Genomic DNA, 12,698 nt, shown 5'->3' with positions numbered 1-12,698 from the left:
TTGGAATATTACCTTGAAACTGAACTTAATTGAATTATTTGTAGGTTGTAGTGGTTTGTGTCTGTGTGTTGCCTCCCAAACGCCAGTTAAGTACCTTGTCGAAAATGCTAGATGACATTTTTAACTAGCTAGCAAAACTAAGCATATTAGATAGAAGACAACAGACAGCTGTTGAAATGCACACAATGAAGAGCAAGTGAACACAGCGTAAATTCCGAAAAATAAATGTGTTACACAATATACCACATGACAGATCAGAATCAATACATGCAATGCAGTGTTTTTGCATGTAATGTAAAACTCCTGCTCAGCCCAGTTAATCTAGTGTTCAAGGGATTGTCCATCGTCAGTCATTTTGTCCTCTTTTTCGACTTCAATTAAAGTTTTATATATAGCTGGCAGAGTATGAATTTGCAAAGGTGTCATTCACCGCTTTGGACAACTTGGGAACTCCAGTTCACCTTGTTTTTGGACTGTGGGGGAAATCCCCACAACACACGAATGGACTGCTAGGTGGAGCAGCTGGACATCAGTGCCATAATCAGTGTCTTATTGTTCAAAATGGCTGTCAGAACTTATTACTGTTTTGCATACATGAAAGACTTGCAGTCACTGGGGGGGCCTTATTGCCCTTGGTGCCCTTTGTTGCCCTCATTGCCCTTGGTGCCCCTGTTGCCCTTGGTCCAGAGTCCGCCTCCCCTGATGTCATGCATAAATTCCGAAAAACTTGCTTGCTACTTTTATATCAAAATGCTTCTTCAAAACTGGCTTACGAAGTACGTTACAGTAAAAAATACCCTAAATCACATGGTATTTTGCCTCATAAAACTACAGACATCACAGAACATTATTCAAAAACTGTGTAAGATTCTTCGCATATGTACAGCAATCGTCAACCTGTCCGAACACAGACAAACATGTCCGTGGCAAAATGTTTTGACTGAATAAAATGTATGTGGGCTATATTTTAAACGCTATGTTCGTGGCTGAATTTTAATCAAAAGGTCTGTCAGAACCTGCCTTGCTTTTGACCCCTGCATGGGATCCCATTGGACTGTGACTGCTTCAGTACTCTGAACATTCACATATGGTTACATTACACACTTGTGTCTCACCTTATTCACACCAATATGTTTAATGAGTAGGGAACGACTACTGTTCAGGCAGAATGCGACAGGCCGGCATGCCCCTTTAACGAGACAGTAGGTGAGTTGGGGCAGAAATAAAAGACGTCTCGGTTTTTGTGACTTACCTGGATCTGTTGCCTTTTCCTCTTTCACCGCACCAACTTCCATAAATGAAGTGAGTAAAACAGATATTTTTCTTTCAAGAATGTAAAATATACACACTCATCCATCTATTCATCCATCCATCCATCCATCCTCTATACCCGTTTGTCATTCGCATGGTCACGGCAATACGGGGCCCTAGAATCAACATAATCAAAGTGAATACTTAACCATTTAAAAATGCCAGAGCATATTTTTAAGAATCCCCTAGCATCATCTGCGTTCTTTCCTTAAGGTAAAGTGACATCATACGTACTCTAAACATTTACCGCGTGCAGGGCCTTGCCACCAGGGGGGAGCATTGCGCAAAGTTCCATCATAAACTGTATTGCACAGCTCAGAATCAGAATTAAGAAAAAAACTTTATTAGTCAAGTCAGTTCACACATGCAGGGAATTTGTCTCGGTGATGCTCCTAAACATACATTTAACATTAGACTTTACACGTTAGCCGTACTAACATGATTGTTCAACAGCTCGGATTTCCGAACTCAAAATCATCTATCATGGCTGCCTGAATAATTAATTAGTTTACTATGGTTATTACTGGTAGATAAATAATGCTTTTTGTCGGCTATTTCAAGCAGGCATGGGTAACTCCACCTCTTAAGTTGCCTTATAAGGTTTAGAGTTACCTTTTCGAGTTTACACCTGGAACGCAGACGGTGATTTCCTATCCCCAAAATAACTTTAATAAAGTCTTCAAGTAAGGAAGAACAGTAAGATCCAGTAGCCTAACCCTGCGGCCCCAAAGAACGGAGTTCCCCACGCTTCGTAGAGCAGACGGTGTGAGCAATAGGGAACATAATCCACAAATGTGGGTAGGCCGGTTTCACCACACCATGCATCATGTTATCTCCACGTCCACCAGAACGTTATCGTTCCTGTTGTGACTGAAAACAAAAAAATGTGTATTCATTTATTTGCATGTTTAAATATTTACTTTTATCATTTAAGATAGCATACATTTTTTTTTATATAAGGCAAGTGCTAAACTCAGTGATAGCAGCACGAAAAGGATATATAGGTTACTGCAACTTATGTTCATAAAACCCGTAAGCGTTATGTGATACATTTATAAGCAATTTTACGATGTATCAATTAGGCTTATATTAATAATATTTATTATTTTTCCCGTAATCTATAAAATGAACAACAATAATTAATATAATTATATATTCATCGATTATATTGATCACGAGTCAAACTTCTATCCGTATATTTGATAAATTAAATTGCTCATATAAGTCGCAATTTAAATAGATCCAACTGTTTCGTTTTATTAGGAAATAAACGGCTTAGCAAAGCTCAGATTGCGTCTCCGGGCTCGATAGGACGCCGCCACGCCCCCTGTGCCAGCGGCGCCCGACGATCTCTAAAAGCTCGCCGCCCTTTGATTTAGCGCCGATCGCCAGTCGCCCGCGGCGGCACCTCATACCCTGTGGACTTTTCTCCGCATTCGGCGACTGTCCGCGTCCTTCCGTCCGGAGAGCCGCCCGCGGTTCCGGCGCTTCGGACCTGTTGCGTATGTTTTATTTCGGCTCCACGTTGCCGAGTCCAAGCCGCCGGACTCTTCGCGGCGCTAGTGCGTGGTGCGAACGGGACTTAGTTTGTTTCTCTATTTATTATAATAATTTGACTCATTTTCCATAATTAGTATTTGTAAACTTTGAATGGCAGTCGAGCACTAAGGGAGGAGGAACCCCGGGCAGCTCGCCGCCTCGGCAGGTGTAGGTGGCGTGCTTGTATGCCATTCCAATGCTGCTTTCCTTTCCAGGGGTTTGCTGCCCGTTTTGGCGTTTTGAGGGAAAATCCGAACATCTGATCATGATCTCATGGACTCGGCATGCAAACCATGACTGGCTTGGGCTCCCGGAGGCAGAGGATGTCACTCCTTAACGTTTTCTACCACATTCTTCTCCTGTGGACCAAAGAGATGGACGCGCTTGCGAACTTTTCAAGTTGGTTTATCCTCGCTGCTGATATTTAAGTCGTTAATGTTTAATTCCCTGGTTTTGGGACGCGATAATCGCCGTTTACGGCAGAGATTATTTGGCGGATAAGATTGTTTCTCTGCGCAGTTTTAGGTCCATTAGCCCGTGTAATTGCCCGGTCAGCTACTCGCAGAGTAAAGTGAGATGTAATTGAAGCTTTTTTATCCCACAGCCCATTTTACTCGCGATTATTGTGTGTTTAAGATTACCTACTTAGGATCATCAAGAGCCAGTCGGCCCGCGCCTGCGATGGAGACCAGCTTCGCCTGTTCTGCCCGCGACACTCATCGGTCTCTGTCCAGTCCGCCTTTTATGGGGCCGGTGGGGCGCTGCGCTGTGCCGACAGCCCATGGGCTGCACAGGACAAAGAGGGGCACCGAACCTGCACCGCCGTTACTGCCTTACAGGTGCTCCACACACCCGGTGTTTTTTAATTACAGCAAGCAGAATATCTGAATTCTAACAGAGCGCTATAAAGATAGGGGGGGATTCCATCGCGCGTGATCATTCTAATTATTGCCTGTTATTCGGATTGGAGGGTTTGTACTGCGCGCGATCACTTGTCTGTCATGTTTTTGCCTTTATCTGTGGAGTGCCAGTGCATTCTTAGCAAATGAGCTCATGAAGAACATCCTGTTCCATATCCTATTTTCAGAAGGTGCTTTCAGAGTGCCAGGGCCACCGGGACTGCCAGCTTCCTGTCAACCCCCATGTCTTTGGGAGGGACCCCTGTCCTGGGACCCCCAAGAACCTCCAAGTGTCATACAAATGCAAACCCAGTGAGTGAGGCCCTTTTTCCTGAGGACACCCTTCCTAAATGGCTTCTTGCACTCTTTGCATAAGCAGCGATTCCCCTATTTTAGCTGAACACAAGAGGAAGACTGGATGCCAAGCTGAGAAGTTGACTCTGCATTGCAAAAGTCCACGGCTGCTGAATATCTACTGGGCAGCGTATGGCAGGCAGCTGGGTGATGCTGACACGTGTGCCTCTGAGGAAGGAGAACCACCTCTTTTTGGTTAGTTGTTGACTGTAACTCCAGAGATTGAGCCATCGCTTCCGTTCCTCTTCCCAAATCGGGTCTTGAAAGTCACCCTTCTTCAATTTTTCTTTAGCACTCAGCATGTCAGCAAGAAGCCAGCTGTTGCTGTTTGTGTTTCCTCACAGAGTGTTCCTACCACGGGGCTGTGGACATAGTGTCCAGGGAATGTTATGGGAAGCAGAGGTGTGTCATCACGGTCGATGACCACAACTTCAAAGACCCCTGTCCCCCAGGAATGCGGAAGCAACTCACCGTCCTCTATGCATGTGGTATGAAACGATTTGCTTTCTGACAAGTAACCCAGCATGGTACTCTGGTCCATTGACTAATCCAGACTACTGCATTTTGCATTGATTACCAAGTTAATCTCCTTCATATCTTTGCAAATCATATTATAAATCATATTGCTGTTTAATAATATCAGATTATCTGGAATAAAAACACAATTTGCTACCAGTGAGTTTTACAAAAAATCTTCCAAATTCCAAGAAATGTAGTACATCCGCTGCTTTTGAATCCCCTTTCATTTTCAGTGAGTGATATTATCATATTGTTGGAACAGCTTCTAGGACCAGCACAAATCTCATACCATAGTTTTGATAGAAGTTCTGAAGCAACAACCACATTCTTTGATTTTATCCAACTTGAAGCTGAAGATTTATCAGTTGTTAGATGTTTTTCAGGGTTGATTTTTCTGTCATTTGAGTTGCAAAGGAGTAAGAGAGTGGATTGTGTAATGTGGGCTTTGTTCCTGGCACAGTGCCTCTGAGCTTGATGAAGGAGGCAGATCCCAGCATATTTACCACTATCCTGACTCCTAAACAGACCACTGAGAAAGGTAATTATTCTTTTGATTGTGACAATGACAAACATGCTTTGGGCTGGTCTGCCCATTTTGAGATAATTGAATCCTTCGTAGCAGCAGGAAATGTCTGTTTTTAATTGTAATAAAAAAAAAAAAAACTTTTCTCCAAAGTAGTGGTTTTGTATCCCAAAGGCTCCAAACATCCAGAAAACAAGGGGATTATTCTCAGCAACTCTCTGATGGTGTTTGGTTTTATTAAAGGTAATATACACTATAGACCATTTCTTTCATTCAGAAGGACCAACATAGCCTACAGTTCTGAAGCCTTTCTTATATCCCTATGGCAGCGGTGGCCAATCTTATTCATAAAGGGCCAACGTGTATGCAGGTTTTTGGGATGATCTTTAGGTCAGCCAATCAGTGCTCTAATTAGTAATCTAATTATGGTGTTCCAGCGAAAACCTGCATATGCAACTGTCCTTTTTGGATAAGATTGGCCAACCATGTCAGATGGTCACAGTTCCTTGACTAGCGCACACCCTAGTGGTATGATATAAAAGTAGTGACAACATGGATTGTATAATTCCTTTGACAGCTTGTGGGAGTTTTACTTGCACAAAAAAAAGGGCAGAAGGAAATGTGATTGGTTCAGAGAGATAACCAATCAGATTGAGAGGAGGTGGGTCCAACCTAATTGATTGGACCCACCTCTACAATCGGTTTAGTCATCTCTTTGAATTGATAATTTTTCCATCTGCCCTCAGAACATTTTTGTGTGTGACAAACTCCCATGAGCCACTTGATAACACAGCAGCACCTTCTAAGGCTTGACATGTGGCTGCTTCCCTTTAGAACACCCTGAACTGGCAGCCCTGCTCTTTGTGTCCAGTGTATGCGTGGGACTCCTCTGCGTGCTCCTAGCCCTGTCCATGAAGATATCCTGCAATGTCAGACCTCTCAGAGGGGTCCAGTCAATGGCAAGACAACACAGCAGGCATAATTCCGATGAGGAAAGCTCAGAACTGAGCAGCTTGGTCAGCGAGACGAAGGACGACGCCTGCTGGGAGGTGACCAGTACGACGCTGGAGGCCGCTGAGCTGGCGGAGAGGATCGAGCGGCGAGAGCAAATTATCCAGGAGATCTGGATGAATGCCTATCTCAATGGGACCTCACAGATCTGGCCTGTATCACCTTGCAATACTGCTGACCACAGACCAGACAGCCTTACACTACATTAATGCACACCAATCTATTAACCAAATGGACTACATTTCACCATGTAGCTTCTGTTTTGGTAATCTTGTGATCATTCTAAGAGTGTGGTAAAGAATCTGGTCCTTCATTGCTGGTGCCAAGCATTATGCAAATATACAGCTTTAAGCTGCCCATGTCGGTTGGATTAGCTATAACTATCATCACTGTGCACAATTATGAATTTTAAAAAAGAAATGAAGCTGACAGTATTTATTTAAAAGCCATGTGTGCTAGCTTAAAATTATTGTGAGACGTTGAATGAGTTTAGCCCGGCCGTGAGCAGGCTGTTCCGCTTGGTTTACGAGAAGCACTTTAACCACACCTTTGGTTCTTCCCCTGCCTTGAGGGAAGCTTTGTCGGGAAGTTTCAGCCCCCTCGTCTTCTGAAAAGCTTTCCCTGTTGAATTCTGCAACTTCCTCTCTTTGGCCTTGGGAGGACGTTAAGGCACAGTTTAGACGTTTAGAGATTTCATTGTGGCCCCGGGCTGGCCGTGCAGCGGGACAAAGGGAGGAAAAGTGCCACACCTTCGGCCCGCCCATGGTAAGCCAAGTGGGTATTGGGTCCTGAAACCAGCTGACCCCCGCCCCCTTGCTGCAGTACTATGGAAACTGGCCCCCAGGCACCCAGTTTGGTGCTGACGTCACCCCTTGGGCACCCGCCTTACTGACTTAGCGCCTTGACAAGACATGTGTGGTTCACATTACATTAGATTTATTTGTACCTGCCACGGGAATCCAGCAGGGGGTGTTACAAACCAACTTCATAGATGGACCTGAAGGCCTGGATGAGCCAATGCGTAGCACAGTTGAGGAAACACTGGGGATTAATTGTCTAACAGTCCAAGAGGAAGGTCAGCATGTCAGCCGTCCGTTTGCTGAAAGCTAACCCTACGACATCGGGGGGAGAGAATGTCCTGGAGTTCATCTGGGGCCCCACTTTATGTTGTTAAGTCCCTGAAACTGCCTCTTCAGTGCTTGCCTGTCTGACCATTCAGACTGCAGGTATGTGTCGTCATCAGCTTCTTCCAGTTTCTACAGATATGGGGAATAAACCACGAGAGAGGGGGAATGAGGATGAAGCAAACCACGAGAGAGGGGGAATGAGGCTGAAGCAAACCACGAGAGAGGGGGAATGAGGCTGAAGCAAACCACGAGAGAGGGGGAATGAGGCTGAAGCAAACCACGAGAGAGGGGGAATGAGGCTGAAGCAAACCACGAGAGGGGGAATGAGGCTGAAGCAAACCACGAGAGAGGGGGAATGAGGCTGAAGCAAACCACGAGAGAGGGGGAATGAGGCTGAAGCAAACCACGAGAGAGGGGGAATGAGGCTGAAGCAAACCACGAGAGAGGGGGAATGAGGCTGAAGCAAACCACGAGAAAGGGGGAATGAGGCTGAAGCATCATGCCCAGACTGCACTAACGAAAAAAAATCAGTTTCAGGGGTAATCCATCTCTACCTTTAGCTCCTCCTGCCGTCTGTAGTAATGCAGCATCATGTGTTTCTGTTCCTCGGCATTGACTAGCGGCTCTCGCGACGGTGCCCCCTGACCCCTCTGTTGCAGGAGAGACGGCACAGTGGACTTACATTCTGAGGGCATTACAGGGCACAGACTTAAATGTCGTCGGACATTGTTCAATCTACAGATGCTCCTCGCTTTACGACGGTCTGACTTATGATATTCCAACTTTATGATGGTGCAAAAGCGAGGACCATTCAGTGGTCAACTCTGAATTTTGATCTGTTCCTGGACTAGTGATCTGTCATACGATGTTTTATTGAGGCCGACCGGTGGCAGCACCCACCCAGCCATGCTTTCAGTCTCTGTAGCGATCACGAGATTAAACATTTCATGTAGTGTTTAACATATTGCAATGGTGTTTTTTCTGTCTTTAATGACATTTTCCTAGGTCCATTATATTTTACTACATGCCCAACCGTGTCATAATTCATACTCCACTTAGGATAGGTTCATCAGAACATAACCCCATCATAAATCGAGGAGCATCTGTAGTTAGCTGTTGACTTTATGAACAAAATGGAACATAACAACATTGCAAGTGTCATAAAATGGCCTGTTTTACTAAAAAGAACTTTTATAAAAAATTAAACTACCGCAGTATTTTTAAGGAATTGTTTAATTCAATCTAGTATCTATTTGTTAATCTATTTGCTCATACTTTTAGCATGATGTTTCCTAAGCATCTGAGTTGTCACTGAGAGACTTAATTTAGGAGAAGTGGAGAGGCATATCACCAGGGTTAGCTGCTGAAATGCTTTAAACGTCCATTCAGCAACTGACCCCGGTCTCTCCTATATGATAAATGCATCCACATAATCTATAACCCTTGACAAGGCAAGAGTGGTTTGAATGTTTGGCTAATGCAGCTCCACACACTTTCTGAATCTTGACCATGATCTTGGTCTTTTCGTTCCTCCCCACATAGTCTTGGAGCTTCTTTCCCATCTGCATCTCCTTCCCCGCCCACCAGAGCTGAGCTTCCTCCTCTGGAATCACTTGTAGTGAGGCCTGAGGAATCGTGGGAGATATGGATTAGGGAAAGTAAATGTTGCAGGCCGGCTGATGTTAACTGGGGAGACACAGTCGCGTGCAAAAGTAAACCCCAAATGAAGGTTTCCCATTTTTAACATATCAACATTGGATCTTCATTTGAAGAAAAAAAAAAAAAAATATATATATATATATATATATATATATTATATTATATTATATATATATAAAATCACAAACAACCAGTGGTTTTACGTGAATAATCTTAAATTGTATTAAATCAAAACCCAAATTAAATTTCTAAAAGAGCTGTTCTGAGTTAAAAAGTTCATTGACAAACAGTCTCATTGGCTGCTCTTTAAGTAGTGACACCTTTGCAATAACAAAACACCAAACATTTGTGTTTATCATCACTTTGGGAGACAGTGACTGCAATTGCAGTTAATAGAGGAATGGGAAGAACAGAACTGAATGAGTAAGTCAAAAAAAAATGACACTTAGAAAACGTCTGTGTGGAAGATATGTGCCTGTCAATGGAGCACTGTGTGTGTGTGTGTGTGTGTATAAATTAACACATATGCAATTTCCTTCTGTGGAAAAAGTAAGTACACACTTGGCTCTAAAAACATCATTTCCCCCTGTCCAAGAGCTGCAAGAAACAGTCGTTTACCTGTGTCCCTGAGAGATCTTCTTTGTTCTCAAACTCCATCCTGATTGGATCATGGGGAGGTAGACCCATGGGGTACACTATCATCACAGCCCCCCGCAGCATATCCAGAGCCTCCCTCACCATCTCCATGGTGACACACACCCCAGCCTGCACTTGTTTCTGTTAAGTTAAAAAGAACAGGTTAAAATGAAGTTAATGTTCAAATGAATGTGTGGCTTTATAGATGAAAAAGCAAGGCACATCATTGCAACAAGGGCAGAGGATTAACATTTCTTTAACAAATACCCACAATTAAATGAACATATCAAACACAAGATGAACCTAAGGACTACCTTGGAAACTAAAGCCTTGGCTTCTTCAGTAGTTTTACACAGCACTTCCTTCATTTTTTCATTGGGAGCTAAAGAGAGGTACACAGGTGGAAGTGATTAATCGGCAGAGGTAGCACAGGACCGCCGGGGACGCGGTGTCGGGGACGTCGAGCTGCCTTCACCGTGGCCGTTCCTCCGTCCGATCTCGTCCTTCTTTATCTCCGATCCTCCGCTCGGTGCGCACTTCTCCTCCCACTCGTCCCGTAACCGGAGATCCACGATCTGCTCGTCGGTCAGCCCTTGCATGTTTGGCGGGAGGGTGATGCCGTGGTCGGCAAGCTCCGTCATTTCTGTTCGCACGCAAAGTCGAGCGGGATGAATGCACATACAACCGGCAATTATGCCTAACTTAATAATTAACATTAGAAAAAACGAGAACATGCATTAGACTATACAGCGAAGACATAAATTCCACAACACATAGCAAATGATCTCGGTAAAAACCTCACCAGAGCAAATTCTGTCCACTTTTAGTCTTCTATTGTAAATAGCAGCAACCTGCTGAACCAGCGCGTCCACCGAAACGTCTACTGTCGTGTTAAAGAGAAACTGACTATCATCTCCCCGCTTGACGTGTAGCTGGACCATGTCTGCTGCGCAAAACTGAGGGAAAAGACGAAATTATTCAACGGCGTTGCGCCCACTGCACGGCTAATTAAAGAACACCACTGAAACAGTCTACGTTTCCGACTACTGGGTAAAAATACATGCAAAACATAAAATATGAGACGGCCTTAATTATGTTTGGATACTGTTGCCATGGGAACACAGTCCAATATTCGCGTTACCATTGGTCAATGTTGTAATAAATTTGAGGAGGTGGTAAGCATAGCAAGAAAATGACGAGGTAATGTACCCAATATCATGAAAAGCACCATCTTAGTTAAAGGGGGATCGATTATAAAACGGAAAATGATCAGAACTCACAACCCAAATCTTGCACCAGCACAAACGACCGAAGGCCCAAGGAATCTGCGTCCAAGCTAGAAAAGTACTTCCGGGTACATCACCACCTTACCGTATATCATGGAATAACATAGCCGAGGAGTTTGATCACAGCCTCAGAAAGCATATCTGACAATACGGACAATTCACCTAACAGAAAACAAATACGCCAATAGTCGCTGTTGATTGATATTTATTATTGCATACGTACAACATCAATTGCTTCATCCATAGATGTGCAGGTATCGGTGCACATAATCTTAAGTATTGTTAAATTAAATTGCAGTATTCCGTGTTAATACGTACAGAACATGATCAGCAACATTTTCTACCAGGTTACAGTCGCAAAGGGACACCAATCGCACAAAATAATTTTTTGTTTCTTATAAAATCTCATACGTCACACAAAGACTTAACACCATAGCTCATACTAGACCCCTATAAGCAGTTCCTGCTATGAACGGCACACATTAACAGCATAGATGTCTTTTAGTGGTTACTTAGGGACAACCAAAGCAAGAAAAATACATTTTCTCCCGTTGTTCGACAATACACAGACCCCGGTGTGTTTAGGGTTGTCTTATTACAAGGTGTGATTTACGACAGTAACATGGATATTGAGAAAAGCATTGTTAAACTGGTTTAAAGGACCTGTTAAGTGCTCAAACCAAACCATCTAGCTCTACTGTAAAAGAGGAGGCCCAAAAAGACTCGCAAAAAATCAAATGACCTATAGAAAATCTCCTTTTCAATGTTTTTCTCGCCCCTTAGGCTTCAATTTTACCAAATTTGACATACCGCAAGTCACTGTAATATTCATGAAACCTTTGTTGGTCGACAAATTTTCAAAGCACAGGCAACAGACTGAAGGTAGTACAACAACATTACAATACCAAAAAATCTGTCTTGACACCACCTTATTTCTAGCCTACATAAAGCTGTGTCACGATTCACTTGTATTTCAAAAGTTTCTTTCTCTTTGAAAATGCAAGCCTTGGTTGGGGGGGGGGAGATGGGGGGGGGGGTGGGGGGGGGAGATGGGGGAGGGTTTGTAACGGTTACTACAGCACTTCTCAAAACACAGAAGGTAGACTGAGCAAAAAATGATGAAAAAATGCCTTTGGACAACTGCCAGGAAACACACACCAGAGAATAAAGCTCACAGCACGTAGCACAGATGTAGGGGAACTTCCTGTATACATGGTTTCTATGACAATGATTCAATGAGAAATTCCTGAAACGCTGATAAGACTTTGCTGTTATCAGCTGTAGTTCCTAAACACACCCAACAAGACTGACATGTAACACAGAGCCCCTACTTCACGATTCTTGCCACTTCAATAACATTTGTGGGGGGGGCACTGCAGCCCCAAAATGTGCTCATCCTTAATCCACCACTGAGCCAAGGTAAAATAAAAACAAGACTGCAAAATCAGCAGATACACCACAAAGCACACTACTGTACAGTAAGTAAACCTCAGGAAGAATGTTTCCCCTTCCAAAATAAAGCTCATTTTTTGAAACAACTCAAGTTAGACACTTTTTAAAAGCATAAAAGGTCATCTTTTACTTACAAAAGTATAGTCACTATACTCCGCTTTTCCAGCTTGATATTCAGACCACAATAACAGACATAGCACATTGACTGGATATAAATCAGTAAATCTTTCTGGCTTTGGATCGAATTAAGTACCTACAGCTATGTAGTAAATGAAGATTTATTTTTACTGCACAGCAGATACACACACCCCTGGAATATAAGTTATTTACCTCATCACCACCTTTGAGCCTCATACCACCTATTAAAAGCCCAAAGAACACC

At 43.5% G+C, this 12,698-nt stretch overlaps 2 protein-coding genes across 6 annotated transcripts; one reads left to right on the top strand and one right to left on the bottom strand.

The window, feature by feature from the left end:
- The first annotated feature begins 2,627 nt into the window (after nt 1-2,627).
- On the top strand, nt 2,628-8,243 carry eva1c (eva-1 homolog C (C. elegans)). 4 transcript variants are annotated; one of them, XM_023805332.2, is made up of 9 exons: nt 2,628-2,880; nt 3,066-3,249; nt 3,487-3,689; nt 3,938-4,061; nt 4,146-4,298; nt 4,448-4,591; nt 5,083-5,160; nt 5,299-5,388; nt 5,980-8,243. In XM_023805332.2, the coding sequence occupies exons 2-9, from the start codon at nt 3,135-3,137 to the stop codon at nt 6,363-6,365; spliced, it is 1,293 nt and encodes a 430-aa protein (XP_023661100.1). In that variant the 5' UTR covers nt 2,628-2,880; nt 3,066-3,134; the 3' UTR covers nt 6,366-8,243. The 4 variants fall into 4 exon arrangements, with proteins under 4 accessions (XP_023661100.1, XP_023661101.1, XP_023661099.1 ...); XM_023805333.2 differs by having other exon boundaries at nt 2,629-2,813; nt 5,320-5,388; XM_023805331.2 differs by having other exon boundaries at nt 2,629-2,813.
- cfap298 (cilia and flagella associated protein 298) lies at nt 7,071-10,925 on the bottom strand. Of its 2 annotated transcripts, none has more exons than XM_072701828.1 (8): nt 10,859-10,925; nt 10,381-10,534; nt 10,054-10,221; nt 9,893-9,960; nt 9,561-9,719; nt 8,777-8,908; nt 7,838-7,933; nt 7,071-7,412 (listed from the first exon to the last, which is right to left on the bottom strand). In XM_072701828.1, exons 2-8 carry the CDS (start codon nt 10,517-10,519, stop codon nt 7,302-7,304), a joined length of 873 nt encoding a protein of 290 aa, XP_072557929.1. In that variant the 5' UTR covers nt 10,520-10,534; nt 10,859-10,925; the 3' UTR covers nt 7,071-7,301. The 2 variants fall into 2 exon arrangements, with proteins under 2 accessions (XP_072557929.1, XP_072557930.1); XM_072701829.1 differs by having other exon boundaries at nt 10,788-10,864.
- Nucleotides 10,926-12,698: the final 1,773 nt, after the last annotated feature.

The sequence above is a fragment of the Paramormyrops kingsleyae genome, chromosome 18 (genome assembly GCF_048594095.1).
Source record: "Paramormyrops kingsleyae isolate MSU_618 chromosome 18, PKINGS_0.4, whole genome shotgun sequence".
Taxonomy (NCBI): domain Eukaryota; kingdom Metazoa; phylum Chordata; class Actinopteri; order Osteoglossiformes; family Mormyridae; genus Paramormyrops; species Paramormyrops kingsleyae.
Note: the sequence above shows the minus strand (reverse complement) of the source record. Positions and strands in the feature narration are given on the sequence as shown.

Bases quoted from the DNA above. Each gene is read 5' to 3' on its own strand.
- eva1c (XM_023805332.2), top strand. From the start codon at position 3,135: ATGCAAACCATGACTGGCTTGGGCTCCCGGAGGCAGAGGATGTCACTC. The intron at 4,062-4,145 runs GTGAGTGAGGCC...CCCCTATTTTAG, and splicing joins GTCATACAAATGCAAACCCA to CTGAACACAAGAGGAAGACT. The intron at 5,389-5,979 runs GTAATATACACT...GCTTCCCTTTAG, and splicing joins GGTGTTTGGTTTTATTAAAG to AACACCCTGAACTGGCAGCC.
- cfap298 (XM_072701828.1), bottom strand. From the start codon at position 10,519: ATGGTCCAGCTACACGTCAAGCGGGGAGATGATAGTCAGTTTCTCTTT. The intron at 9,720-9,892 runs GTAGTCCTTAGG...TTAACTTAACAG, and splicing joins CCAAGGCTTTAGTTTCCAAG to AAACAAGTGCAGGCTGGGGT. The intron at 7,934-8,776 runs GTGTGTGGAGCT...CTCCTGCAACAG, and splicing joins TCATGGTCAAGATTCAGAAA to AGGGGTCAGGGGGCACCGTC.